The sequence below is a fragment of the Lycium barbarum genome, chromosome 11 (assembly GCF_019175385.1).
Source record: "Lycium barbarum isolate Lr01 chromosome 11, ASM1917538v2, whole genome shotgun sequence".
NCBI lineage: Eukaryota > Viridiplantae > Streptophyta > Magnoliopsida > Solanales > Solanaceae > Lycium > Lycium barbarum.
This window is the reverse complement of record NC_083347.1, coordinates 123109121-123134410: the sequence shown is the minus strand read 5'-3', so window position 1 is coordinate 123134410 and position 25290 is coordinate 123109121. Positions and strand designations below refer to the sequence as shown.

The 25290-nt window shown below is 37.4% G+C and overlaps 1 protein-coding gene across 2 annotated transcripts; it reads right to left on the bottom strand.

The window, feature by feature from the left end:
- Positions 1-14757: 14757 nt before the first annotated feature.
- Positions 14758-23787, bottom strand: LOC132620324 (polyubiquitin-like). 2 transcript variants are annotated; one of them, XM_060334988.1, is made up of 2 exons: positions 23633-23787; positions 14758-16237 (listed from the first exon to the last, which is right to left on the bottom strand). In XM_060334988.1, exons 1-2 carry the CDS (start codon positions 23678-23680, stop codon positions 15101-15103), a joined length of 1185 nt encoding a protein of 394 aa, XP_060190971.1. In that variant the 5' UTR covers positions 23681-23787; the 3' UTR covers positions 14758-15100. The 2 variants fall into 2 exon arrangements, with proteins under 2 accessions (XP_060190971.1, XP_060190972.1); XM_060334989.1 differs by lacking the exon at positions 23633-23787 and adding an exon at positions 21240-21473.
- Between the last annotated feature and the right edge of the window lie 1503 nt (positions 23788-25290).

Genomic DNA, 25290 nt, shown 5'->3' with positions numbered 1-25290 from the left:
GTTAAAAAGTTCACTAAACTAGTACAAATAATTGATTTCGAGCCCAATAAAACAACTGAATTACGGTTGAATTCTGAACTTTGAACCATAAAGTTCAACTCTTGGATCCGCCGTATGATCCCCAGAAAAGAATTCAGACAAATTACACATCCAACGACTGCCCTACCACCAGCCACCATAAGATCTTTCGACGAAGAAAAAAAGAATTAAAAAGAACAAAACACAACCACATTTACATGTTGATGCAAAAAAAGAACTAAGTATAAAAAAGTACATATAAACAAGTTCACCTTCTTAAAACTCGATCGTTTGGTTACCGGGATGGGATAGACAAGTCTCATCGATCGGTTGGGATATCCATGGGATTAGCTATCCCGCCTTCTATACATAATAGCTAATCTCACCATTTTAGTACAAAATTTATCCCAGGATTAATTAATACCTAATATCAAACGCGGAATAACATTTTATTCCGGATTGGTATCCCTTATCCCTCCAACCAAACGACCCATGGAGTACTAATTCATCGGTTAAGATTCAAACACAAAAAAAAAAAATAAAAAAAAAAAATCACAATTTAAAAAAAAAAAAAAAAAAAAAGGTGACATTTGTATAAGGAGCTAACCTCTTCATCTTCTTGTTCAGCAGCAGTTCTCATGCTTGGCTCCATCTTTTGCAAAGCTTGAATTCTCCTACAAATTAAAATTACACAAAAAGCAATAGTGAAAGGGTGAAAATTAATAAGAAAAGAGAAGAAGTGGTGCAACAATTGAATTTATATATGCACCTTTCTCAGTAACAAAATTACATGAATCAGATTATGGTTAAACTGGGGTAAGCAACACGTGTTACAGCTAATACTTATCAAAATTCTTTATAGTTTTTTCTTCCTTTTTTTGGATTGAAGCATTTGAAATTCCGGAGGGCGGTTGCAGTAGGTTGACAGCCAGCGTAAAACTTGTCAATTTATGATGAGTCCTCAAAATATAGATATAGAAGCATTTAAAATTACGGTCTCAAATCCGAATAAAGGAGGAGAGTTGTGGTAGGTTGACAGCTAGGATGAATCCTCGTAATACAAATATTGAAGCATTTGAGATTGAAAGAAGAGTTTGAACTGCCTAAATTTGAATTTTCCCTCATTATAACCAATTACAGGAATTAGATTACGGAGGTCTTAATACATTTTACAGCAAATACTTGTCAAAATTCTTTTTAGTTTCTTTTTGGGTGGACGCTTAAAAAGAAAAAACGTTGGGTTTGTAATGCAGAGATTAATATTGTTGGGTTTGTAATCATGGATTATTTTTTATAAGGTTGTTTGGTTTATTGTATTGAAAATTAGATATACAATGTAAAATTTATATGTGAATATGAATGTACTCGCATCAGATCAACCTACATTTACTATAGAAAAATATTAAATCTCAAAGTAAAATGTGAACAGATTAAGTAATCTCATAATGCTATACTTTTGCCTTTTAAAACTAACTTAATTAATACCTCATTGATGGGCAACAATTAATCATAAACAATAAAGCTTGACTTTGATATCTTGAGATACTAAGATTAACTTATTATTATGATGTTAACAAAGAAAGGTATTTATTTAAACTGTGTTAACAATCATAAACACCAGCCAACTAGAAAGAAATTAGAGAGCATTTACTGGTCGAAGAATTAATAATTTGCTGAATTTAGAATATTGCCAATGAACTGCACCATATACAATGTGATAAAAAATTCAAAATCAAGGTTGAGCTGAGGAAAAATATTTATGGCCCCTCCCTCGTACAAGGTGACACTTGTGAATGTTATACATGTTGACTGTTGAGATTGTATGTTTTGGTTGATACATGAATAATGTGAAAGATTTCGGATTAGGAGTATTAAAGTACCTAATTTTGATGTGAATTTGCATAAACCGCCTTCAATTTTTTTGGAATAAAATGTACTCATTTGAAAGTAGGTAGAGAGTATTAGTACAAGGGCAAAAAAACACATTTATAACTTGTGATCTTAAACATGCCATGAATTTCGTGTCGTTATAAAATCAAGTCATTAAGGGTAAACTAGAAAGATAAAGCTGAACAGTAAATTTTTGGAATAGACTAAAAATGAAAGTATCTTAAACTGGAATAAAAGGAGTACTGGTTGATGGCAGGGGCAGAGCCAGCATTGCAGTTTTGGGTTCGGCAGAACCCAGTAGCTTATACTCAAACCCTATATTTGTGTTAAAAATTTATTTAATATGTATAAATGATTTATTCTGAACCTACAACAACATACACAATAAAATCCTACAAGTTGAGTCTGGGAGGGTAAGTGTACCCAGACCTTACCCCTACCTTTGTTGGGTAGAGAGATGGACCCTCGACTCAGAACACATAAACTATTCAGAACCTAGTAAGCGAACAAAAAAAAAAAAAAGAATGTAATTCAAAACCCATAAATTAAAAATCCAAGCTCCCCCTTTGGTTGATTCAACAAACCTGTCAAAGCATATCACTACATAAAAGCAGAAGAAAGTGACTTATGTAGAGAGGCAAAAACAGCAGATAACAGGAAAAAAAGAACACCAGTGCATTGGTTTTCAGTTTCAAATCATTTAACTTACTAGGTATACTAAAATCTAAAACAAAAAAAGTTCATCGTCTTCCAATTACCAACTCTGTCCTTTGTAATTCCATAGTCGTCAAGACAGCATATAACATAAATATCAAAAGACATGTGAGTCCTTTCTAAAACGAAAATACAGAATGCAAAATTGAGTCCTTTCCGATATCGTAGCTTGCTAAATCCCGAGAATCATCTAAATATTTTCCCTGATACACAAGCTTTAGCCTATAAACTGGTATTCCTAGCTTCTTTACAAGCATGCCCTTCACATTCTTGACCAAGTCATCCCTCCGCAGATTATTTAGCGCTATAAGTCCACCACTCCATTTCTTGATAAAGATCTGTATTGTTGCACGCTTCACCTGTAACAAGGAGTCTTCGTCGATATCATACTGATATAATTTCTTCGAATCTTCCAGTTTCTGTTTTCCCAGAAACAGATCCATATCATCTATTGAGTGGCCAACTTTGCTCTCTATAATTGTTTTAACATCGCGAACATTTAAGGCAAGGTTGACTTCTATTTGTACGATTTCAGGTTTTGGCATTACCACAGAAATAAGCAATTTGTATCTAGGATTGAAAACCATATGAAGGGTTGATCCACCATCGATTTTGTAAAAACCTAAGGCTTTCTCTTCTTCAAGAAACTTCCCATCATGAATAAGAGAGAATTCGTTGGATTTTATTCCTTCTTTGGCCCCAACCCTATATTTGACGTCCTGGATAGTATCGGAAAGCTTTGAATAAACCGTAATTGCAGTTCTAGTATAGGGTCGCTTGACCAAAAATATCTTCGGGACTGAATCGTCAACATAAACATTAAGGGTGGAGTTTTTGGTAATACCATAATCGACTAGCTTCTGTTCATCCATTAGTTGATTACCTTTTAAAAATAGCTGCTGCAGACATTCCGCTATGCCCTCCTTATCATGTAATAAAGATTTGACTTTGCCAATGCTGTCTGATTCCTTAACTTTTAAAGCGACTGTTTTAGTGACCTTCAAGTATATGGTTATCTGCAAGAGGATATCAAAACAAACAAAAGCAAAATATGGTCCATAATGGTGCAACTTTCACAGAAATATAACAATATTTTAAGCATTAAGATGTCTTGCTGCAAAATGATTAAAGGACACATTCAGTTCTAGTGAAAGAAAGATATTTAATCCCCCTGTTTCAATTTGTTTTTCTTACTTTCTTTTTTAGCCTGTTTCAAAAAGAATATCTCTTTCCTAATTTAGCATCTCTTTAATTCCAATATTCCACATGGCATGTTTAAGGCCACAAGATTAAGGAGCATTTTGGTACGTCATACATATCTTTAGTTTAAGACCACAAGATTCAAAAGTCTTCTTTACATTCTTAAACTTTGTGCCCAGTCAAACTAAGACATATAAGTTGAAACGAAGGGAGTGACTATGTTAACAATCATAAACACCATCAAACAAAGACACTCTAAAGCACAAACAAAAAGAGTAGAGAATGCAATTTGTGGGGAAAATTCATGCCATCAACAATGATATTGTATCATCTCTATGATGTAGATTGGAGAAGAATATGAATCGAAAGCAGCAATAAGAAGAAACCAAGAGAAGAGAATTAGGAACAAATACGAGAATTTCTATCGATGTCTTCAAATGAAACAATACTCCATTAAATATATCCTTCATCCACTCAAGCCACATGATAGATTGGGAATTAAAATAAAAGGAAATACAACTAATGGACTAAAGCGTAAAAAGATCAAGGGCCTAACTGTTTAACTTTGTAATTAGTTAACTAATTTCACAACCCCTTTCCTTCATACTACTAAATAAGCTTAAGGTATTACTTCCTGCATGAAATAGTTGTGCAGCAATTACCTCAACCTCAATATCATACCTCAACCCTTTCGGCATAGACTTGTACATATGGTAAGCCTTTAACTACCCAACTACCTATCTTCCTAAGTCTGTCCAAACTACTGTGGGTGACAAAACAAGGAGGAGACGAACTCCAACTGAATTAAGTGAGAAGAGAGACAAGGGGATTTGTTATATTTACAGCAGCAGCAACAACATACCCAGTGTAATCCTACAAGTGGGGTTCGGGGAGGGTAGTATTACGCAGACCTTACACCTACTTTGTGGAGGTAGAGAAGCTGTTTTCAATAGACCATCGGCTCAAGGAAATCCTATGTAACAACATCAATCATTTTTAGAAGTATTACCATGCAATATAAGCTAATTAACAATAAAGGATTTGTTATATTTGTGATGCGAAATATCAACCTGGGCATGTGTGTAGAGCCAGGGCACAACTGGTTTTTGCTGGAATGAAAGGAGTAGGGAATAGGGTGAAAGAGGGCGAAGAATTGCTCAATTTGCAGGAGATGGCTGATCCCTGTGAAATTTCCATTAATGTTGTCAATAATATAGATGCTATACTACTTTGAGGCTGAATAATGCCACGAGAGGTCCCTCAATATTCTAATAAACACAATATCTACTCATAACTTCTTTGAAAGTAGCTAAAATGGATGCAAGGTAGACCTATGTGAGCTGTTGGATGCCAGTATGGTAGATGGTAACTCGTGCCAAGGCACTGTGTTCAGCGCTGATTTTGTTCTGCTACCTTTGGGCACTTGTGACATGGTCTTGAGGGTACAATGGCTAAGTAATTCTAAACAGCTCTTGTTTAACTTCAAAAGGTTAAGTATAAAGTTTGAATATGAAGGAAAGATATTATCACTCAAAGAGTTATTCACAAGTTGAAGTTGTTGATTCTGCTTCATTACAAAAAAAAAAAAAAAAAAAAAAAAAAAAAAAAAGGTGACACTGCTCAATTTTCATGGTTAATGTCATACCAACTGACTCCAACAGTAGTACTATTGTTGTTCTTTTACATTGGTTAGCCTTTTCTTTCATATTTTTCATCTCAGCTTCTTTGTTCTTGTATTTTCTTCAAACCTGTTTTATAAAACGTTTTTCTTGAGCACAAATATAGGGGCTGCGTACACCCCACTATCCCCAGACCCCACTTGTGGGATCACAGTGGGTATGTTGTTGTAGAGTCATACCAACTGAGGGGAAGAATAGAAATGAGGAGGGGAAGCAAGAGCAGGATAAAGAACCCGCTGAGGTCCAGCAAGTGTTGCAAGAATATGAAGCAATGTTCCAAGAACCTGAGGGGTTGCCGCCTTTCAGAGAACACCTTTGATCACCATATTCCTCTGAAGGAAGGGTGCAACCTAGTTAATACAAGACCATATAGGTATTCCCTAGTGCAGAAGGATGTTATTGAGCTCAAGTTTATTTCTCAGGGCAAGGGTCTCGGGTTAATGACAATCATTAATCGACCTTTGTCATATATTCCGTACATCACACTAGATTGATATCATATTCATGGAATACGATTCGATCCGAGCTCTTTGAATTGGAATAAATTCGGCAGTGGATTGTGAAATCTTGGTGATCTTCTCTATCTAGTGAATGGGGAGTCCACTTTAAATCCGCGCTACAGAAGTAGCATACTTTCAAGGCTGAAGGAAGATCTTTCTACCCTAAGAAGCCCTGCAGACTCAATCTTCCATGGCGACTACCTCAAATAAGGTGCTGATTTAGCCTTCTCATTCAAAAATGGACTTGGTTGCTCTCTATCTGGTATATCTTTTCTTATCTGATGAGGGTTTTTAATCGTCTCCTTACTTGAGAGATAACACAGAATCATCAATAATTTCTATCTGAATGGTTATACAACAGTAGCCCTTATCAACTAATTGTTCTACAATTCTCAAAAGATGGTACAAGAACTGCAATCTCAAGGGTTAGTACAACATAGTTGCATCGAGAAGCTGCTTGATGAGCTAGGGGGTCATATGTGTACTCCACGATGGATCTCAGGTCTGGGTACCATCAAATAAGGAAAGCACCAACCGACAAGTGACATCTACAAGACTGCTTTTAGAACACACTCAGGGCATTACGAGTATTTGGTTATGCCTTTTGTTTTAACTAAAGCTTCTTACAGCTTCCAAGGTTTGATGAACCATTATTTCAAGAAAAACCTAAGAAGGTTTATTCTGTTTTTATTTTTATTTTTTATGACATACTTATTTTCAGCAAGATTTTAAGGGAGCATGTGGAACATTTGAAGATCACTTTTAGATTGTTGCTGCACATCACCTCTATGCTAGGAAGTCCAAATGCCAGTTTGCTACAGCAAGTGTGTAGTATCTTGGTCACTATATTTCGGTTTCAGGAGTCTCTACTTACCCCAAGAAGATTCTAGCAGTACAACAATGGCCAGGGCTTCCAATATTAAGCAACTAAAGAGGTTCTTTGGGCTGGAAGAGTACAACAGAAGGCTCATTAAGGGATATGGTCATTCGACAAGTTCCATCAGGCTTAAAGCTAAAAGCGATAAGTGAAGCGCATGCTTCTTTGGACTGAAGTTTATGGGAAAGTAAAAGTACTAAACATATTGGAATTTACTACTATAATAATCAATTCAATTACACTAACTAATTTCAGTATCAAATGTAGAATAATGTCAAGATTAATCCAACATCTCAAAGATGGGATTCAAGAATCCATTGTTTCTCACTGGGATTACTTGGCGTATCATTTTTTGAAGCGCATGATTCACCAAAGGCATGACTTTGCAAGTGAAGCAGGTAACCCCTTGCTTTGCATTGCGTGAAAAATTCGGCACGATAATAATCAAATTTCAATTAGACGAACTAATTTAAGGAAATCATGTACCCCTAGCCCTCCACCTACCCCATGCTACCCAACTCTGCATCAAAGTATAACATACATCTACCGCATTAACTACCCATGGAGACTCATTCTTCTGCAACCGGGACCCCATTGGGATCAAACAAAAATATAGGCATAGCACTGGAATAGTGTGACTATGGGGCAAGGTAAGGCAGGGAAAAGACTTAGCAGGCCAACACGGAAGCAGCAACGGATCTAAGTGTGTTCGTTAAAGGGCTTCTTCCAAAAATTACACTCTACAAATAGGGTAAAAGTAATCCTTTTGGTGTATCTATATAAATTGTTGAATCACCTTGATAATTGCATTATTCATTTATTATGCAAGTTTACATTTTTTTTGAATCCCTTTGTTAGAATTCCTGGCTTTGCCGCCATTGGCATGAACCAAGGGAGACTACGATCTTAAACATGGACATGCAGGCGGGACATGACAAAGATGCTAGGACCTGGGGAACCATTTGGTATCTGGAACTCACTGACCCGACTAATTCCAATTTGCACCGCATAGACCTCATATTAGGGGTATTGGGTTTCTCCCCTCTTAGGGCTCAAGGAATATACGCGTCAGCAGGTCTGATTCCAGAATTGAATAGGTCGGCGGATAAGAAGATTCGTCCACCAGTAATGGAAATTACATTAGTAGGAATATAAGCCGAAACATCTCCCAATTGAGTTTCAACTATTGGAAGGATGGTGTACTTCCTTCACATAAACTAGAACTTAATTTAGCTGCTCTTTCCAAAAGGCGTGAGTGCAAATAAAAAACATCTCCTGGATAAGCTTCGCGACCGGGTGATCATTTTGTAATAGAAGAGACCATTTAGTGATGAGGTTGCGCTTTTTTGGAGGGATCATCATTCATCATAAATGATTAAAGTGTGACGTGTTAGGATTTGAATCCCAAATCCGACCTTTGTAAGCAGATTCCCAGGAAAGATTGGAGGGTCACAACTGGACCACTTAAATACCAACCTCCTTAGACAGAACCTACTTACGTCGTGATGTAAGCGAAGAATAAATAGCACACACAGATTTATAGTGGTTCACTCTCAATGTGAGAGCTACGTCCACGTTGCTGCTGCAGATCTTATTAAAGAAGAAATATTACAAGTGTTTACAACACTCAACCTCACAACCCCAATCCCAATTTCACTCAAGAATTTTTTACTAAAAATTCTCTCAAAAACCTTCTCTTACTTAGGCCTTTCACTAAGAGTATTTCTCTTAGATTTTTTCTCTCTTTGGGATGTGTTGTCTTCTTCAATTTTGGTATGTATAGCAAATGAGAAAGCTTCCCTATTTATAGGTATGAGTTGAACCTATTGATGTCATTAGTGACTCAAGCAAGCACTTGACAATTTGCCAAAGACAAGGAAGATGTTTTCGTCCTCAAAACAAGGGAAGTGTTTTCTTCCCTAAAATAAGGGGATGGACCCAACAAATCTCCCACTTGAAGGCTAATTTTAATTAGTCTTCACACTTTGATCGATGCAGCAGCTCTTTCCTAGTTTCATACTTCGTACAGGCCAACTGAAATTGAACATAGCTTCAGTTTGTCTATCATCACTGCCTTTGTCAGCATGTCTGCTGGATTCTGACTCCCTGCGATCTTCTCAAGCACTAGCGCTCCATTTTCCAAAGCTGATCTAATGAAATGGTACCGGAGTTGTATGTGCTTCGTTCGAGCATGGTAGACCGGGTTCTTTGCCAAATGAATGGCACTTTGGCTATCACAATATAGCACACTTCCCTCGTGGTCCTGATCCAATTCCCGCAGAAAAGATTGTAGCCACATCATTTCCTTTGTGGCCTCCGTCACAGCAACGTACTCAGCCTCACAACTAGAGAGAGCTACTATCTTTTGCAACTTGGAAACCCAAGAGATTGCAGTACTTCCGAAGGTGTAAACATACCCGGATGTGCTCTTTCTGCTATCAACATCACCACCGTTGTCAGCATCAACATACCCTTGCAATCCTGTTTTTGATTTTCGGAAATACAGAGCTGAACTCGAGCTGCCTTTCAGATATCTGAATATCCACTTCACAGCCTCCCAGTGTTGCTTTTCCGGATTGCTCATAAATCGACTGACAACTCCCACTGCATGTGCAATGTCTGGCCTTGTACATATCATTGCATACATAAGATTACCGATTGCAGATGCATAAGGTATCTTGTCCATCTGCTTCTTCTCATCCTCGGTTGTCGGCGACTGATCCTTTGACAACCGAAAGTGTCCAGCCAAGGGAGTGCTGACTGGCTTGGCATCATGCATGTTGAACCTTTTGATAACTTTCCTCACATATTCTTCTTGTGAGAGTTTGATGCCCTCCTTGCTTCGATCGATTCTCATCCCAAGGATTTGCTTTGCAGCTCCCAAATCCTTCATTGCAAACTCTTCCGATAACCCTTTTTTCAACCGATCAATCTCCTGTAGGTTTGCTCCTACAATTAGCATGTCGTCGACATAGAGTAGCAGTATCATGTACGAGTCTTCAAATTTCTTGAAGTAACAACAGTGATCTGCCTCGCACCTTGAAAAATCAGCTTTCTTCATAAAGCTGTCAAACTTTAAATACCACTGTCTTGGAGCCTGTTTTAGTCCGTACACTCTTTTGAAGTTTGCACACCAGATTCTCCTTTCCTTTGACTTTGAATCCCTCCGGCTGTCGCATGTAGATTTCCTCGTCTAGATCACCGTGAAGAAATGCAGTTTTCACGTCCATCTGTTGCAGATGTAGATTTTCCTTTGCTACCAGTCCAAGAACAGTTCTGATAGTCACCATCTTGACTACGGGAGAGAGATCTCCGTATAGTTGATGCATTCTTTCTATTGAAATCCCTTTGCAACCAGCCTTGCTTTATAACGCTTGCTTCCATTGGGTTCTTCCTTTATCCGATAAACCCATTTGTTTTGCAATGCCCTTTTATCCTTTGGCAACTCGGCTAACTCCCATGTATGATTTGCCGATAGTGAATCCATCTCATCTTTCATTGCCAGCTCCCACTTAGTCGAATCATCGACTTGCATTGCTTCTTCATAACATTCCGGCTCCCCTCTATCAGTGAGTAGAATGTAGTTAAGGGATGGAGAGTACCTGTGAATCGGCTTCCTGATCCTGGATGATCTACGCAGTTCTGTGATTGGCGTCTGTTTATTTGTTTCAGAATCAGCACTTTCATCAGCACCTTCTCGAATTGTTTGTTCCTCTGCCTCGGCTGTACCTGGCTGCGGCTCAGGTGTCGGGAAGTCCCTCAAATCAGACTATTTCCGATTCCTTATCCTGACATTCTGAATTTTTTTGCAAGTTGTCTTTGTACAGTACCTCTTCGTTGAAGACAACATTCCTGCTTCGGATGATCTTCCGATTTTGTTCATCCCAAAATCGGTAACCAAGCTCGGTGTCACCATAGCCAATAAAGTAACACTTCTTTGATTTTGGATCAAGCTTGCTTCTAGCCGTATCATCATTATGAACATATGATAAGCAGCCGAACACTTTCAGAAATGAAAGGTTTACCTTCTTGCCACTCCAGACTTCTTCTGGAATTCTGAAATCCAAGGGAACTAACGGTCCTCAGTTAATTAAGAAGGCCGCGGTATTGACTGCATCTGCCCAGAATGTCTTGGGCAGTCCAGAGTGTATTCTCATACTTCGAGCACGCTCGTTCAACGTTCGGTTCATTCTTTCGGCTACTCCATTTTGTTGCGGCGTTCCAAGAATAGTCTTCATCATCTTGATCCCATTATCGGCACAGTACCGTTTGAAATCACCATCGGTGTATTCTCCGCCGTTGTCGGACCTCAAACACTTCAACTTGAGGTTTGTTTCATTCTCGACCATGGCTTTCCATCTTTTGAATACACTAAACACATCGGATTTATTTTTCATAAAATAAACCCATACCTTCCTGGTTGAATCATCAGTGAAGGTCACGTAGTAGTGTGACCCTCCAAGAGAGGGGACAGTGGTAGGTCCCCACACGTTTGTGTGCACCAATTCCAGCTTCTCGACCTTCAACTCCCTGCCTGCATTTGAGAAGCTTACTCGCTTTTATTTTCCGAGAATGCAGCTCTCACACGTATGAAGGTCCACCGTCTTCAGCTCCGGAATTAAGTCATTTGTCACCAACAGCTTCATCCCCTTCTGGCTGATATGTCCCAGCCGACAATGCCACAAATCTGTCTTCTTTGTGTTGTCAACCACAGCAACAATATCACGACAGCTAGTCGTCATGTAAAGAGTGCCAATCTTCTTTCCTCGGCCAACTACCATAGCACCTTTCGCCACCTTCCAAGACCCATTACTAAAGTTGAGATCATATCCCTCATCATCAAGCTGACCTACTGAGATCAGGTTTCGCATCAGCTTTGGAACATGTCTAACTTTTGTAATCTTCCACGAGGATCCATTTGACATCTTCAAATTAATGTCTCCCGTGCCAACAACGTCTAGCGGCTCTCCATCGGCTAAATAAACTTTGCCGAGATTCCCAGCCACGTAGTTTGTCATTATATCATGATGTGGGGTGGTATGAAAGGACGCTCCTGAGTCAAGCACCCAAGAGTCTATCGGGCTGTCAACCGATAGCAACAACGCATCGCCAATATCTTCCGTAGCAGCGTTGATTCCAGCCCCCTTGTGGTCCTTCTTCTTTGGCGCCCTGCAGTTCTTCTTGAGGTGACCTGGTTTTCCACAGTTCCAACACTCAAGTGTTCGTCCTGGTCTGGATTGACCCCTGCCATTCCTTGACTTCGATCTGCCCCTATTTCGATTGTAGTTTCTGTCATAATTTCTGCTTCTGTTTTCAACATTAAAAGCAGAACTCGTCGATGCCTCTCCAGAATCTGTCCTGCGCACCTCCTCAGCAAGGATACGATCCCTAACATCGTTGAACTTTAGTTTGTCACTGCCGACAGAATTACTAACCGCTGCTCTCATTGGCTCCCAGCTATTTGGTAAGGATGCCAACAAAATTAGAGCTTGCACTTCATCATCGAAATTAATTTTTACCGATGACAATTGATTTACAATGGTATTGAATTCATTTACGTGTGCAGCAACATGAGCATTTTCCATCATCTTTAGATGAAATAGTTTCTTCATGAGAAATACCTTATTATTTGCCGAAGGTTTCTCATACATGTCAGACAATACCTTCATCATATCTGCGGTGGTCTTCTCCTTTGCCACGTTGTGAGCAACGTTCTTCGACAGCATCCGAGTGACTCCCAGAACTTGTCTGTCGAGGAGATCCCAATCTGCTTGCTTCATCTCCTCTGGTTTCGGACTCAGAGGTTCATGAAGCTTTCTACCATATAAATAATCTTCAATTTGCATTCTCCAGAACGCAAAATCTGTACCATCGAATTTACCGATGCCGTGCGTCGTACCATCTTCGCCTCCCATCGTTTCTAAATCACAACACAACCTGTTGCACTGATACCAGTTGTTAGGATTTGAATCCCAAATCCGACCTTTGTAAGCAGGTTCCCAGGAAAGATTGGAGGGTCACAACTGGACCACTTAAATACCAACCTCCTTAGACAGAACCTACTTACGTCGTGATGTAAGCGAAGAATAAATAGCACACACAAATTTATAGTGGTTCACCCTCAATGTGAGAGCTACGTCCACGTTGCTGCTGCAGATCTTATTAAAGAAGAAATATTACAAGTGTTTACAACACTCAACCTCACAACCCCAATCCTAATTTCACTCAAGAATTTTTTACTAAAAATTCTCTCAAAAACCTTCTCTTACTTAGGCCTTTCACTAAGAGTATTTCTCTTAGATTTTTTCTCTCTTTGGGATGTGTTGTCTTCTTCAATTTTAGTATGTATAGCAAATGAGAAAGCTTCCCTATTTATAGGTATGAGATGAACCTATTGATGTCATTAGTGACTCAAGCAAGCACTTGACAATTTGTCAAAGACAAGGAAGATGTTTTCTTCTTCAAAACAAGGGAAGTGTTTTCTTTCCTAAAATAAGGGGATGGACCCACATGACGTTCAAGATAAAATATTCAGCTAGCGTGTTTGATGCAAAAAAGCGGAGAGTGGGAATTAATTAATTAAGGAAGTTATAAAAACTATGCTGTCCTTCAAAACATTTGTTACGATTTCATAATCTAAGATAAACAGTACTCAAAAAATAAAAAATTCATATGTATACAAATTATATTATATTCACAGATAAAAAGAGACTCATGGACATAACAAACTAACCTCTTCTTCAGTTTCATTTATTCTCGCGCGATTCTCCATTGATCCTTTGCAACCTTGAATGTTCCCTTGTGAGTTTCAAGAAAAGTTAATAAATCGAAGAAGAAATTCTAATTTTGTTTTTTTCTCAAACCTTATATTTTAAATTAAAAGTTTAAAATGAGTTTAGTCAACACGTGTGGGCAGTATTCTTTATTATTTTGTTAAACCATTTCGTTATGCTATTTTGGGGCTATTCGCACAATGCCATTATTTCGGCGTGGTCTTTAATTTTTGTCTATCAAATTAAAAATCTTTAACTTTTGCCTAAAAAATTTTAGGCTTCGGGTTCGAACCCCGGTTCAGTCAAAATTAAAAAGAAATTGGCAAGGCAGAGTTACCCCAAACTCTGCCTTCCGAATTTATTTTTTAACTTTTGACTGAGTAGAAGTTCGAATCCAAAATCTCATATTTTCAGGTCACTTTTTTGAACGAAGGACAAAAACTAAAGACCAACAATTGAGGGACAAAAATTAAAAACCAATGCCTTTGAAGGCCAATCCGCGCAAAAAAAATTTGGCTATTTTGGACATTGTAATACTAGAGTTTGCTTCACTAGTCGGTCTTGGGATATTTTAACCAGTTTTTCGAGTCTTTATGTAATTAACTTTAATTTTGAATAGTTGTATAATCTTGGTGTCCTTGGATTGTGATTGGTGGTGACACTCGTGGATCGATGTTATATTATGTTGAATGTTGAGATTGTATTTTTTGGTTGATACATGAATTATGAGTATTAAAAGTACCTAATTTTCAACATGAATTCGAACAAAAATCCTTCAAGTTTTTGAAATAATTTACAAAGTACCTGTATGAGGGGGAAAAAAAATTGAAACCTGTAACCTTCAACATGCCATGAATTTCGTGTTGTTATAAAATCATGTGATTAAGGATAAACTAGAAAGAAAGTAAAATTACATAGTAAATTTTTGATACAGACTAAAAAAAAAGTATCTTAAACTAGAACAAAGGGAGTACTAGTCAATGGTAACGGCAGAGCCTGCATGGTTACAAATTCGACAGAACTCAATAGCTTATGCTCAAACCGTGTATTTGTGTTAAACAATCATTTAATATGTATAAATAATTTATCAAATATTAAGAACCTAGTAAGCAAAAAAACTTGTAATTCAAAAACCCATAAACTAAAGTTTTTGACTCCACCTTTGGTTGATGGATTCAACAAACCCTTCAAGGCATATTACTATCACAAAACCAAAAGAAAGTGACTCATATAGTGAGGCAAAAACAGCAGATAAAAAGAAAAAGAAAAAACAAAGGAACACCATTGCATTGGTTTTTCAGTTTCAAAGTCATCCAGCTGACTGTATTCTAAGAAGATCTACAACAACAAAAGTTCACCATCTTCCAAATATGAACATGTTTGCGAAAATTGCAGCAAAAACTGGCACTTTCAGTCTTTATATACGACACAATTAAGTTGTCTGAACAATCAGCAAGCAATTAGCAACTCTGTATTCTTTGTAATTCCATACTCACCAAGACAACATAAGCTGTCCAAAAGCTTGCCACCTAGTAATAGTTCCTTCACACGTAGTTTTAGTTCGTCCCTGATCAACGTTTTCAAATGAGCAACGGAGGTAGCACTGGAAATCACTCCTTTAATGGTACATAACTTTATCTGTTGGTAACTCTTAATATTAGATAATGGGTCCTTCTGGCTGCGTGTGGCATTGCAACAACGAAAATCCAAAAAGACATTTGAGTGCTTTTTAATATTGTAGCTAGCTAAATCCCGGGAATCAGCTAGAATTTTTCCCTCAAACACAAGCTTTTGCAGATGAACCGGTATTCCTAGCTTCTTTAGAAGCATGCCCTTGACATTCTCGACCAAGGTGTGGCTGTGCACGTCTAGCATTATACTTCCACCACTCCATTTCTTGATAAGGATCTGCATTGTTCGGGGCTTCACCTGTAAGAAGCAGTCTTCGTCGATATCATACTGATACAATTTCTTTGAATCTTCCAGTTCCTGTTTCCCCAGAAACAGATCCATATCATCCATTGAGTGGCTAACTTTGCTCTCTATAACTGTTTTAACGTCGCGAACAGTTAAGGCAGTGTTGACTTCTATTTGTACAATTTCAGGTTTTGGCATTTCCACAGAAATAAGCAACTTGTCTCTCGGTTTGAAAACCATGTGAAGGGTTGATCCACCGTCAATTTTGTAAAAAGCTAAGGTTTTGTCATCTTCAAGAAACTTTCCACCATGAATAAGAGAGAAGTCGTTTGATTTTATTCCTTCTTTGGCCCCGATCCTAAATTTGACATCCTGGATAGTATCACAAATCCTTGAATAAACCATAATTGCACCTCCAGCATAGGGTCTCTTCACTACAAATATCCTCGGGATTGAATTGTCGACATAAGCATGAAGGGTGGAGTTCTTGATAATGCCGTAATCGACTAATTTCTGTTCGTCCATAAGCCGAATACCTTTTGAAAATAGCTGCTGAAGACATTCCGGTATGCCCTCCTTATCATGTAATAAAGATTTGACTTTGCCAATACTATCTGATTCCTTAACTTTTAAAGCGACTGTTTTACTGACCTTCAAGTATATAGTTATCTGCAAGAGGATACCAAAACCAACAAAAGCAGAATATGGTCCATCCAAGATTAATAGATGCAATCAGTTTTAGTGAAAAAAAGGTATTTAACTCTGTTAACAATCATAAACGCCATCCAACAAAGACATTCTAAAGCACAAACAAAAAGAGTGGAACATGCAATTCATGGGGAAAATCATGCCATCAACAATGCTATTGTATCGTGTCTATGTGATGTAGATTGGATAAGAATATGAATTGAAAGCGATAAGAAGAAAATAAGAGAAAAGGATTTAGGAACAAGCTCAGATAATTTCCATTGGTGACTTCAAATGAAACAGTACTCCGTTAAATATACTTTCATCCACTCAAACCACATGATAGAGTCAGAATTAAAATAAAAGGAAATACAACTAATGGACTCAAGCGTAAAAAGATAAATGGCCTAACTGTTAACTTTGTAATTAGTTAACTAACTTAACAACCCCTTTATTCCATATTACTAAATAAGCGCAAGATACTACTTCCCGCAGGCCGTAGTTGTGCAGCAATTACCTCAACCTCAATATCATAGCTCAAGCCTTTCAGCACAGACTTGCACTTATGCTAAGCGTTTAACTACCCAACTACCTATGTTCCTAAGTCTGTCCAAACTACTGTGGGTGACAGAACAAGGAGGAGGAGACTAACTCCAGCTGAATTAAGTGAGAAGAGAGACAAGGGGATTTGTTTTATTTATGATGCGAAATATCAACCTGGGCATGTGTGAGGTCCCTCGATATTTTAATAGACACAATATCTACTCATAACTTCTTTGACAGTGAATTAGTAGCTAAAATAGGATGGAAGGTAGCTCTATGTGAGCTGTTGGATGCCAGTTTGGTAGAGATGGTAACTCGTGCCAATAACAGGATTTGTCGAGGGGTGGGGTGGCTCTTACAAGGCACTGTGTTCAGGGATGATTTCGTTCTGCAACCTTTGGGTACTTGTGACATGGTCTTGAGGGTACAATGGCTAAGTAATTTAGGAGATATCTTGTTTAACTTCAAAAGGTTAACTATGAAGTTTGAACATGAAGGGAAGATATTATCACAGCAAAGGGTCATTCACAAGTTGAAGTTGGTTGATTCTGCTTCATTACAAAAAACCAAGGGCGACAATATTCAATTTTCATGGTCTGATGGAAAGAAAAGCAAGAGCAGGATAAAGAACCAGCTGAGGTCCACAAGTGTTGCAAGAATATGAAGCAGTGTTCCATGAACCAGAGCGGTTGCCACCTTTCAGAGAGCCCTTTGATCATCATATTCCTCTGAAGGAAGGGTGCAACCCAGTTAATGCAATACCATACAGGTATTCCCCACTGCAGAAAGATGTTATTGAGCTCGAGTAGAAAGTATTAATTTATTTCTCTGGGCAAGGGCCTAAGGTTAATGCCAATCACTAATCCACCTTTATCATATATTCCATACATCACACTAGATAGATATCATATTCATGGAATACGGTTCAATCCAAGCTCTTGGAATTGGAATAAATTCGGCAGCTGATCGCGAAATCTTGGTGATCTTCTCTATCTAATGAATGGGGAGTCCACTTTAAATTCGCGCTAAAGCAACAACATACTTTCAAGGCTGAAGGAAGATCTCTCAACTCCAGGAAGCCATACAGACCCAATCTTCCATGGCTACTTCCTCAAATGATGTGATGATTTAGCATTCTCATAAATGGACTTGGTTGAGCTCTATCTGGTATATCTTTTCTTATCCGATGAGAGTTTTTAAGTGGTCTCCTTACTTTAGAGCTAACTTAGAATCACCAATAGTTTCGGTCTGAGTAGTTATACAACGGTGGTCCTTATGAACTAATTGTTCTTTACTTCTTAAAATATGGTACAGGAACTGCATCTCAAAGGTTAGTACAACATAGTTGCATTGAGGAGCTGCTTGATGAGTTAGGGTGTCACAGGTGTATTCCATGATATATCTCAGGTCTGGGGTACCATCAAATAAGGAAAGCACCAACTGACATCTACAAGACTGCTTTTAGAACACAATCAAGGCATTATGAGTAGTTGTTTATGCCTTTAGTCTTAACCAATGCTTCTTACAGCTTCCAAGATTTGATGAACCATATTTTCAAGGAAAATCTAAGGAGGTTTATTCTGTTTTTTGTTTTTTGTTTTTTATGACATACTTATTTTCAGCAATGAAGGGGAGCCTTGGCGTAACTGGTAACGTTGCTGCCATGTGATCAGCAGGTCACGGGTTCGAGCCGTGGAAACAGCCTCTTGCAGAAATGCAAGGTAAGGCTGCGTACAATAGACCCTTGTGGTCCGGCCCTTCCCCGGACCCCGCGCATAGCGGGAGCTTAGTGCACCGGGCTGCCCTTTTTACTTATTTTCGGCAATAGTTTAAGGGAGCATGTGGAACATTTGAAGATCACTTTTGGATTGTTGCTGCACCATCACCTCTATGCTAGGAAGTCCAAATGCCAGTTTGCTACAGCAAGTGTAGAGTATCTTGGTCACCATATTTCAGTTGCAGGAGTCTCTACTGACCCCAAGAAGATTCTAGCAGTATAACAGTGAGCACGACCTTCCAATATTAAGCAACTAAGGGGGTTCCTTGGGCTGGCAGGGTACTACAGAAGGTTCATTAAGGAATATGGTCAAGCCCTTAACTGATTTGTTAAAGAAAGATAATTTCAGATGGTCTGCGAATTCAACGGTGGCTTTTCAGATCTTAAAAGAAGCCTTACCTCTGCACCAGGGCTATTCCTGCCAGACTTCAACATGGTTTTTGCTGTGGAAACTAATGCTTGTGATTTGGATATTGGACCTGTAATTATGTAAAAAAGGCAGCCTATTGAATACCTGAGCAAGGGGTTATCTCAGCCTAAGTTGTTTAGACTCTCCAAAAATCTTATAGCACCCGTGTCGGATCCTCAAAAAATCCACTACTTCTGGAGGATTCGACAAGCACCCACAACAGTTTTGAAGAGCCCAAGCAACATAGATCTCAACAACACCAAACCATTTCTGTGTATGTCTGTATGATAAAGAATTGCTAGCTCTAGTGATGGCTGTGACAAGACGAGGTCAATACCTAACTAGCTGACATTTCATTGTTAAGACTGGACAGAAGGCTTTGAAATTCCTGTTGGAGCAGAAGTTACAGGAGCACAACTACGGTGGATCACTAAGCTGATGCAATACGACTTTGAGGTTGAGTATAAAAAGGGCAAAAGAAAACAAAGTTGCTTGACACATATCTAGAATTCCAGCAATTGAGTTGGTTGCTCTCACTTTGTCCTCAGTAAGAACAGAAGTGCTGCAGACCTCTGTTACTCAGAATCTTCAAAAATATCGACGGGTGCGTGTCAGATCCTCCAAAAGTAGTGTATTTTTGAAGGATCTGACACGGGTGCGGCAGCATTTCTGGAGAGTCCGAGCAACGTTGCTGCACACTATAATAGATAGCTGGAGTGCTGATTCTGAGTTAATAGAGTTGATCCATTGTAACCTTAAGGAGGAGATCAAGGGTTATTCCTTTATTAATCAACAACTTAGGGAGCATGGGAAGTTAGTAGTGGGTCTGATCCTTCCTAAGGAAGGAGATCATGAAACTGTGGCATGATTTTGTCATTAGAGGTCACTCGGGGATTGATCATACCTATAGGAAGATTGCTGCCCTTTTCTATTGGAAAGACTGAGGGATAAAGTGGAGAACTATGTTAAAAAGTGTGAGGCTTGTCACAAGAGCAAGTACGACAAGTCTACTTATCCTGGGTTACTTGACTTTAACCACTTCAGATTCCAACATTGGCCTCGAGTAGCATCAGTACGGACTTCATTGAAGGACTGCCAAAATCCAAGGGGAAGGAAGTGAATTGGGTAGTAAACAGGCTGATCAAATATGCACATGTTGTGGCATTATCTCATCCTTACTCTGTTATGGATATTGCCAAGTTGTTTATGGAGCAGATTTTCAAACTTCATGGGCTACTTGAACATATTGTGAGTGACACAGACCCAACCTTAACCAGTAAACTATGTCATTTGCTATACAGGGTGACCTTGAGCACTTCTACTGCTTATCACCCTCAGTCTGACCTTCAGACTGAGGTTATTAAATAGGTGTCTGGAGACATATCTAAGATGTTATTGTTCTGACTACCTATTGATGTGGCGCAATATTTAGTCTTTGCAGAATGTTGGTACACCTTCCATACATTTATTCAGACAATTCATATATGTACTCTTCCCAGGAATGGCCTACTCCATTCCATCTTCAGTCATTACTTTGAACTCTTAAAGCAATCTCTCATTCACCGATTCCAGTTGATTTTGAAGCACATAGAAGTTAGCTATGTCAATGGCCATTTGATCTAGACAACACAAAACCTCCTTAATTTCAGCTGAACTCCCATAGAGCAGGAAAGCTCTCTGATACCCCTGATGTAGATTGGAGAAGAATACAAAGTGAAAGCAATAAGAAGAAACAAAAAGAAGAGAATTTAGAACAAGCTAAGAGAATATCCATTGAAGACTTCACATGAAATAGTAATATACCCTTCATCCACTCAAGCCACGTGATAGAGTGGGGATTAAATAAAAGGGAATACAACCAATGGACTAAAGTGTAAAAAGATAAAGGGCCTAACTGCTAACTTTATAACAAATTAGCTAACTTAACAACCCTTTTAGTCCACACTACTAATTACTAAGTTACTCGGACTCGGGTGCGGGTGTCCGATACGGGTGCGGATCTAGATGTCGGATCCTTCATGATCTAAATTTTAACATTCGGAGATACAAATCCAGTTATGGATACGGGTGCAGGGATTCAGCTAAAAAAATTCAAATATCCAAAAATAGAGTTATAAAACCTAAATTATGGAATATTATATGGAAAACTTGAGGAAAAACTATTGATCAAGAGGAGAATCCCCAAAGGAGATAAAAGGAAACAGAGTGATATAGAGATTTTTATATACAAGGTATTCCATTTTCTTCAATTTCACCTTAGCTTTAGTTTTGATTAAAGAAATCATTGAATCTGTCCAGAAGTTCTACGTCGATTTTGGTCAAAGTATCCAAAATTGGTTGACCAGATCGGGTACGGATCCCACATCCATGTCGTGTTGACACAAGTGCGGCACCGAAAGTGAAGAGTCCGAGTAACATAGACTAATTATGCCAAAGGTTCTACTTCCCGCAGCTCTGCAGCAATTACCTCAACCTCAATATCATATCAGCCTAAGAAAGTTCACAACGGTTAAATCACATGAAGTTTATCTTGCCTCTGCTTTCTATCAGTATAGCAAATTAGCAATAGATAGTCATCCAACACACTAAAATAGTCATCCAACATACTAAAAAGAGATCATCTAGAACACTTCTTGTAGTCCCTAAAATAGCACTTGAAACAAACTATACAAGTAAAACATGCAATATATGTCAATCACATCTTACTTGTCTTGTGCATAAAGAAGCTTGAAAATATCCTCTAAAATGCTGCTAAGATATCTCAAGCTATAAAAACTAGAAGGAAAGAGCATTTATTGATCGAAGTTAGAAAGCTAAATTTGGCATACTGCCAATAAACTGAACCATATACAATGTGATCAAAATCAAGGTTGAGCTAAGGAAAATAATTCTGGCCCTCCGCTATCTAGCAAAAGAACAAAGGGAAATATGTACACTGAAACAACTCCATTCATACAGAAGTTCACCACTTTTTCTTTACGTTTTCATTTTACCACTGTTTTTAAAAGCGAAAAGTGCAAAGAAGCGACAAGTTCCATTGGGCTTAAAGCTAAAAGCGATAAATGAAGTGTACGCTTCTTTGAACCGAAGCACACGATTCATGGGAAATTAAAAGTACAAAACATATTTGAATTTAGTACTATAATAATCAAAATTCCAATTAAACTAAGTAATTTTAGTATCAATGGAATAGTTTGAGCATGGGGCCAGCACATGAGGCAGTGGCGTAGCTAAGTATATTGAAGGGCTTCGTCCAACAATTACACTGTACAAATAGGGTAAAAGTGTGTGTGTATATATATACATACACATATATATTGTTGAATCAGCTTGATACTTACATTATTCACTCATTATGCAAGTTTACATTTTTTTCGAATCCCCTTGTTAGATTCCTGGCTCTGTCACTGGCAGGAACCAGGGGAGACTGCAATCTCATCAAACATGGACATGCGGGTAGGACATGGAAAATATGCTAAAAGACCATCTAGTATCTGGAACACACTGGCCCGACTAATTCTAGCTTGCACCGCATACTCATTTGAGGGGTACGGGTTTCTCCCCTCTTAGGGCTCAAGGAATATTTGCATCACGCACCAAAAACAAAAGCCAATACTGGGAATATTCGTGTGTTTGATGCAAAAAGCGGAGAGTTGGAATCAATTAAAATGAATACTCCTTATGTCCCAAATTATGTGACACTTTTCGCTTATCAAGATTCAAACTATGTGGACTTTGACCAACATGTGTTGACATGAGAAAAATCAAAACATATAATATTTATCGTATAGTTTTGAATATGTAAATTTTAGTTTTAAAAGCTTCAAAGATTAGTCAAACTGCTCTCAAAAAGCAAAAAGCATCACATAAATTGGGACACAGATAGTAAAAACATGCCTGTCCTTCAAAACAGTTGTACGATTTCATCATCTTAGATAAACAATACCAAAAAAAAAGTATCATAAAAATCAGTCTTCCTATATACTCCCTCTGTTTCAATTTGTTTGAACCTATTTCCTTTTTAGTCCGTGCCAAAATGAATGACCTCTTTCCTAATTTGGAAACAAATTCACTTTATAAATGATTTACAGCCACACAAATTTTCAAGACTTATTTTCAACCACAAGTTTCAAAAGTCTTCCCTCTTTCTTAAATGTCGTGCCCAGTCAAATGGGTTCATATAAATTGAAACGGAGGCAATATAATATACCCCACAAAGGTAGCGGCAAGGTTTTCGTACATCCTACCCTCCCAGACCCCATTTGTGATAGACACTGGGTATATATGTACACACACACACATACTTATAGTATTTTTCATATAGTTCTTGGTATGTAAATTTTAATTTTTCATGTGTCAAGTCTTTACACATGTGCACAATTGAATAATTCCCAATTCAGTTGACTAATTCCCAATTCGAGTAAAATCCCTAATTCATGTACCACGATCGTAACAAAGTGTCACATAAATACTTGTGCTATTTCATTATCTAAGATAAACAAACAACACACCAAAAAAAAAAAGCAGACTTTCCAATAACCAAAAAAAAAAACAGTTTCCTTTCTTGGATACATAGGACATATATATGTCTATATATAGACACACAAAATTCACATGTATAAGTGACACATGAATATAACAAACTAACCTCTTCTTCTTCTTCTTCAGTTTCATTTTTGATCGTGTGATTATCCATTGATCCTTTGCAATGCTTTAATGCTCCCTAGTGCGTTTAAGAGAAGCTACCAAGTTTCTATATATACTCCCTCTAAGATTGCTTTTTGGTAAAAAACAATTATACTTTCTATATTTAAAAATAATTTAACTTTATAAATTTTACAATCACATAAATATTTAAAGCTTATTTTAGATCATATATTTTGAAAGTATTTCTTTATTTCTTAAATTTTATGTCAAATAAAAAAAGGACAATTTTTTTTGGGACAAAAGAGTAGTAAATTAGAGAAAATGATAAAAATGGTCTCTTATGTTTTAGGATTGGTTTATAATAGTCCTTTTAAGTATACAGTTAAGCGGTTTTGGTCCTTTAAGTTTGTCAAATCAGAGATAATGGTCAAAAATACACATACGTTATTACTTTTTTGCTAGTTTCACATCTTAACTATCACTCGTTTCCTTTTCTTACCTGAATTATCATCATTTATATATTAATTTAAACACACATAATTGAGTATATGGTGATAGTTCAAGTAGGAAATGGGAACAATCGATAGTTGACCTAATTATCTTCGAGGTTTGTTTCAATATATAGATGGTGATAGTTCTTAGAAAAATGGAATAATTAATAGTTGAGATGTGAAAATCGTGTAAAGTGATTGTTCAGATGTGTTTTTGACCATTAACTCCAAAATTAACACTTTTAGTCTACGTTAAATATTTACCATACTATGTTTATTAGACTTGACAAGAATTATGGAAAGAAGGAAATTAGGCGGAACTCACATTTAGAGGTACAATTTTTGTAGTTTCCGTATTTTTTATTTATTTCTAGAGCCAGGTACAACTTTTTAAGGTGTAATTTCTGTTATATTATATCTTCATATATAAGTGTCTAGTGCAGTTTTCTATGTTGCATATGCTAAGATTTGATGGGACTTTCTTGGTGTTTATGGTTAAACCCATTGTTCCAGTCTAACTAACATAAATTATTAAATATTTGTCGAAGACTAAAAGTATGAACTATTAACAAACTTAAAGGACTAAAACTATTAATTACATACTTAAGGGACTATTTTGAACCTACCCTCAAACATAAGGGATTATTTTTGTCATTTTCTCGAGTAAATTCCATTTAAACCTTTGCACCTTATAAATGGAACAGCAAATTAAACCTTACGTTTTAAATTAAAAGTCAAAAACGAGTTTAGTCAACACATGATTTTTTTAACTATTATAAGTAGCTTTTTATTATGGCGACTATGGAGTATATGCTTTTCCTCAAAATGTAATAAATTATCTAAGAGGATCCAATAGTACTATGGTATAGAAATGAATAAGTTTCATCTAACTGTCTAATATTTTATGGGTAAGAAAATAATACCTCATTCATATTTTGCATTAACATTTTCAAGTTATTTTCAAAATTTTGAAATATCACATATCTCTATAAACTATATCAACATTTGCAATTCTTGCCTCTTATTTTTAAAGTAATTATCATTTAAAACACAACTAAACCTTTGAATATGTAAGAATGATATGAAAATTAAATAATTGAGGAGATAGGTTATATTCATACTCATTGAGAGGCTTTTTTGACTTTTTGAAAGCATGATGTATCTCATT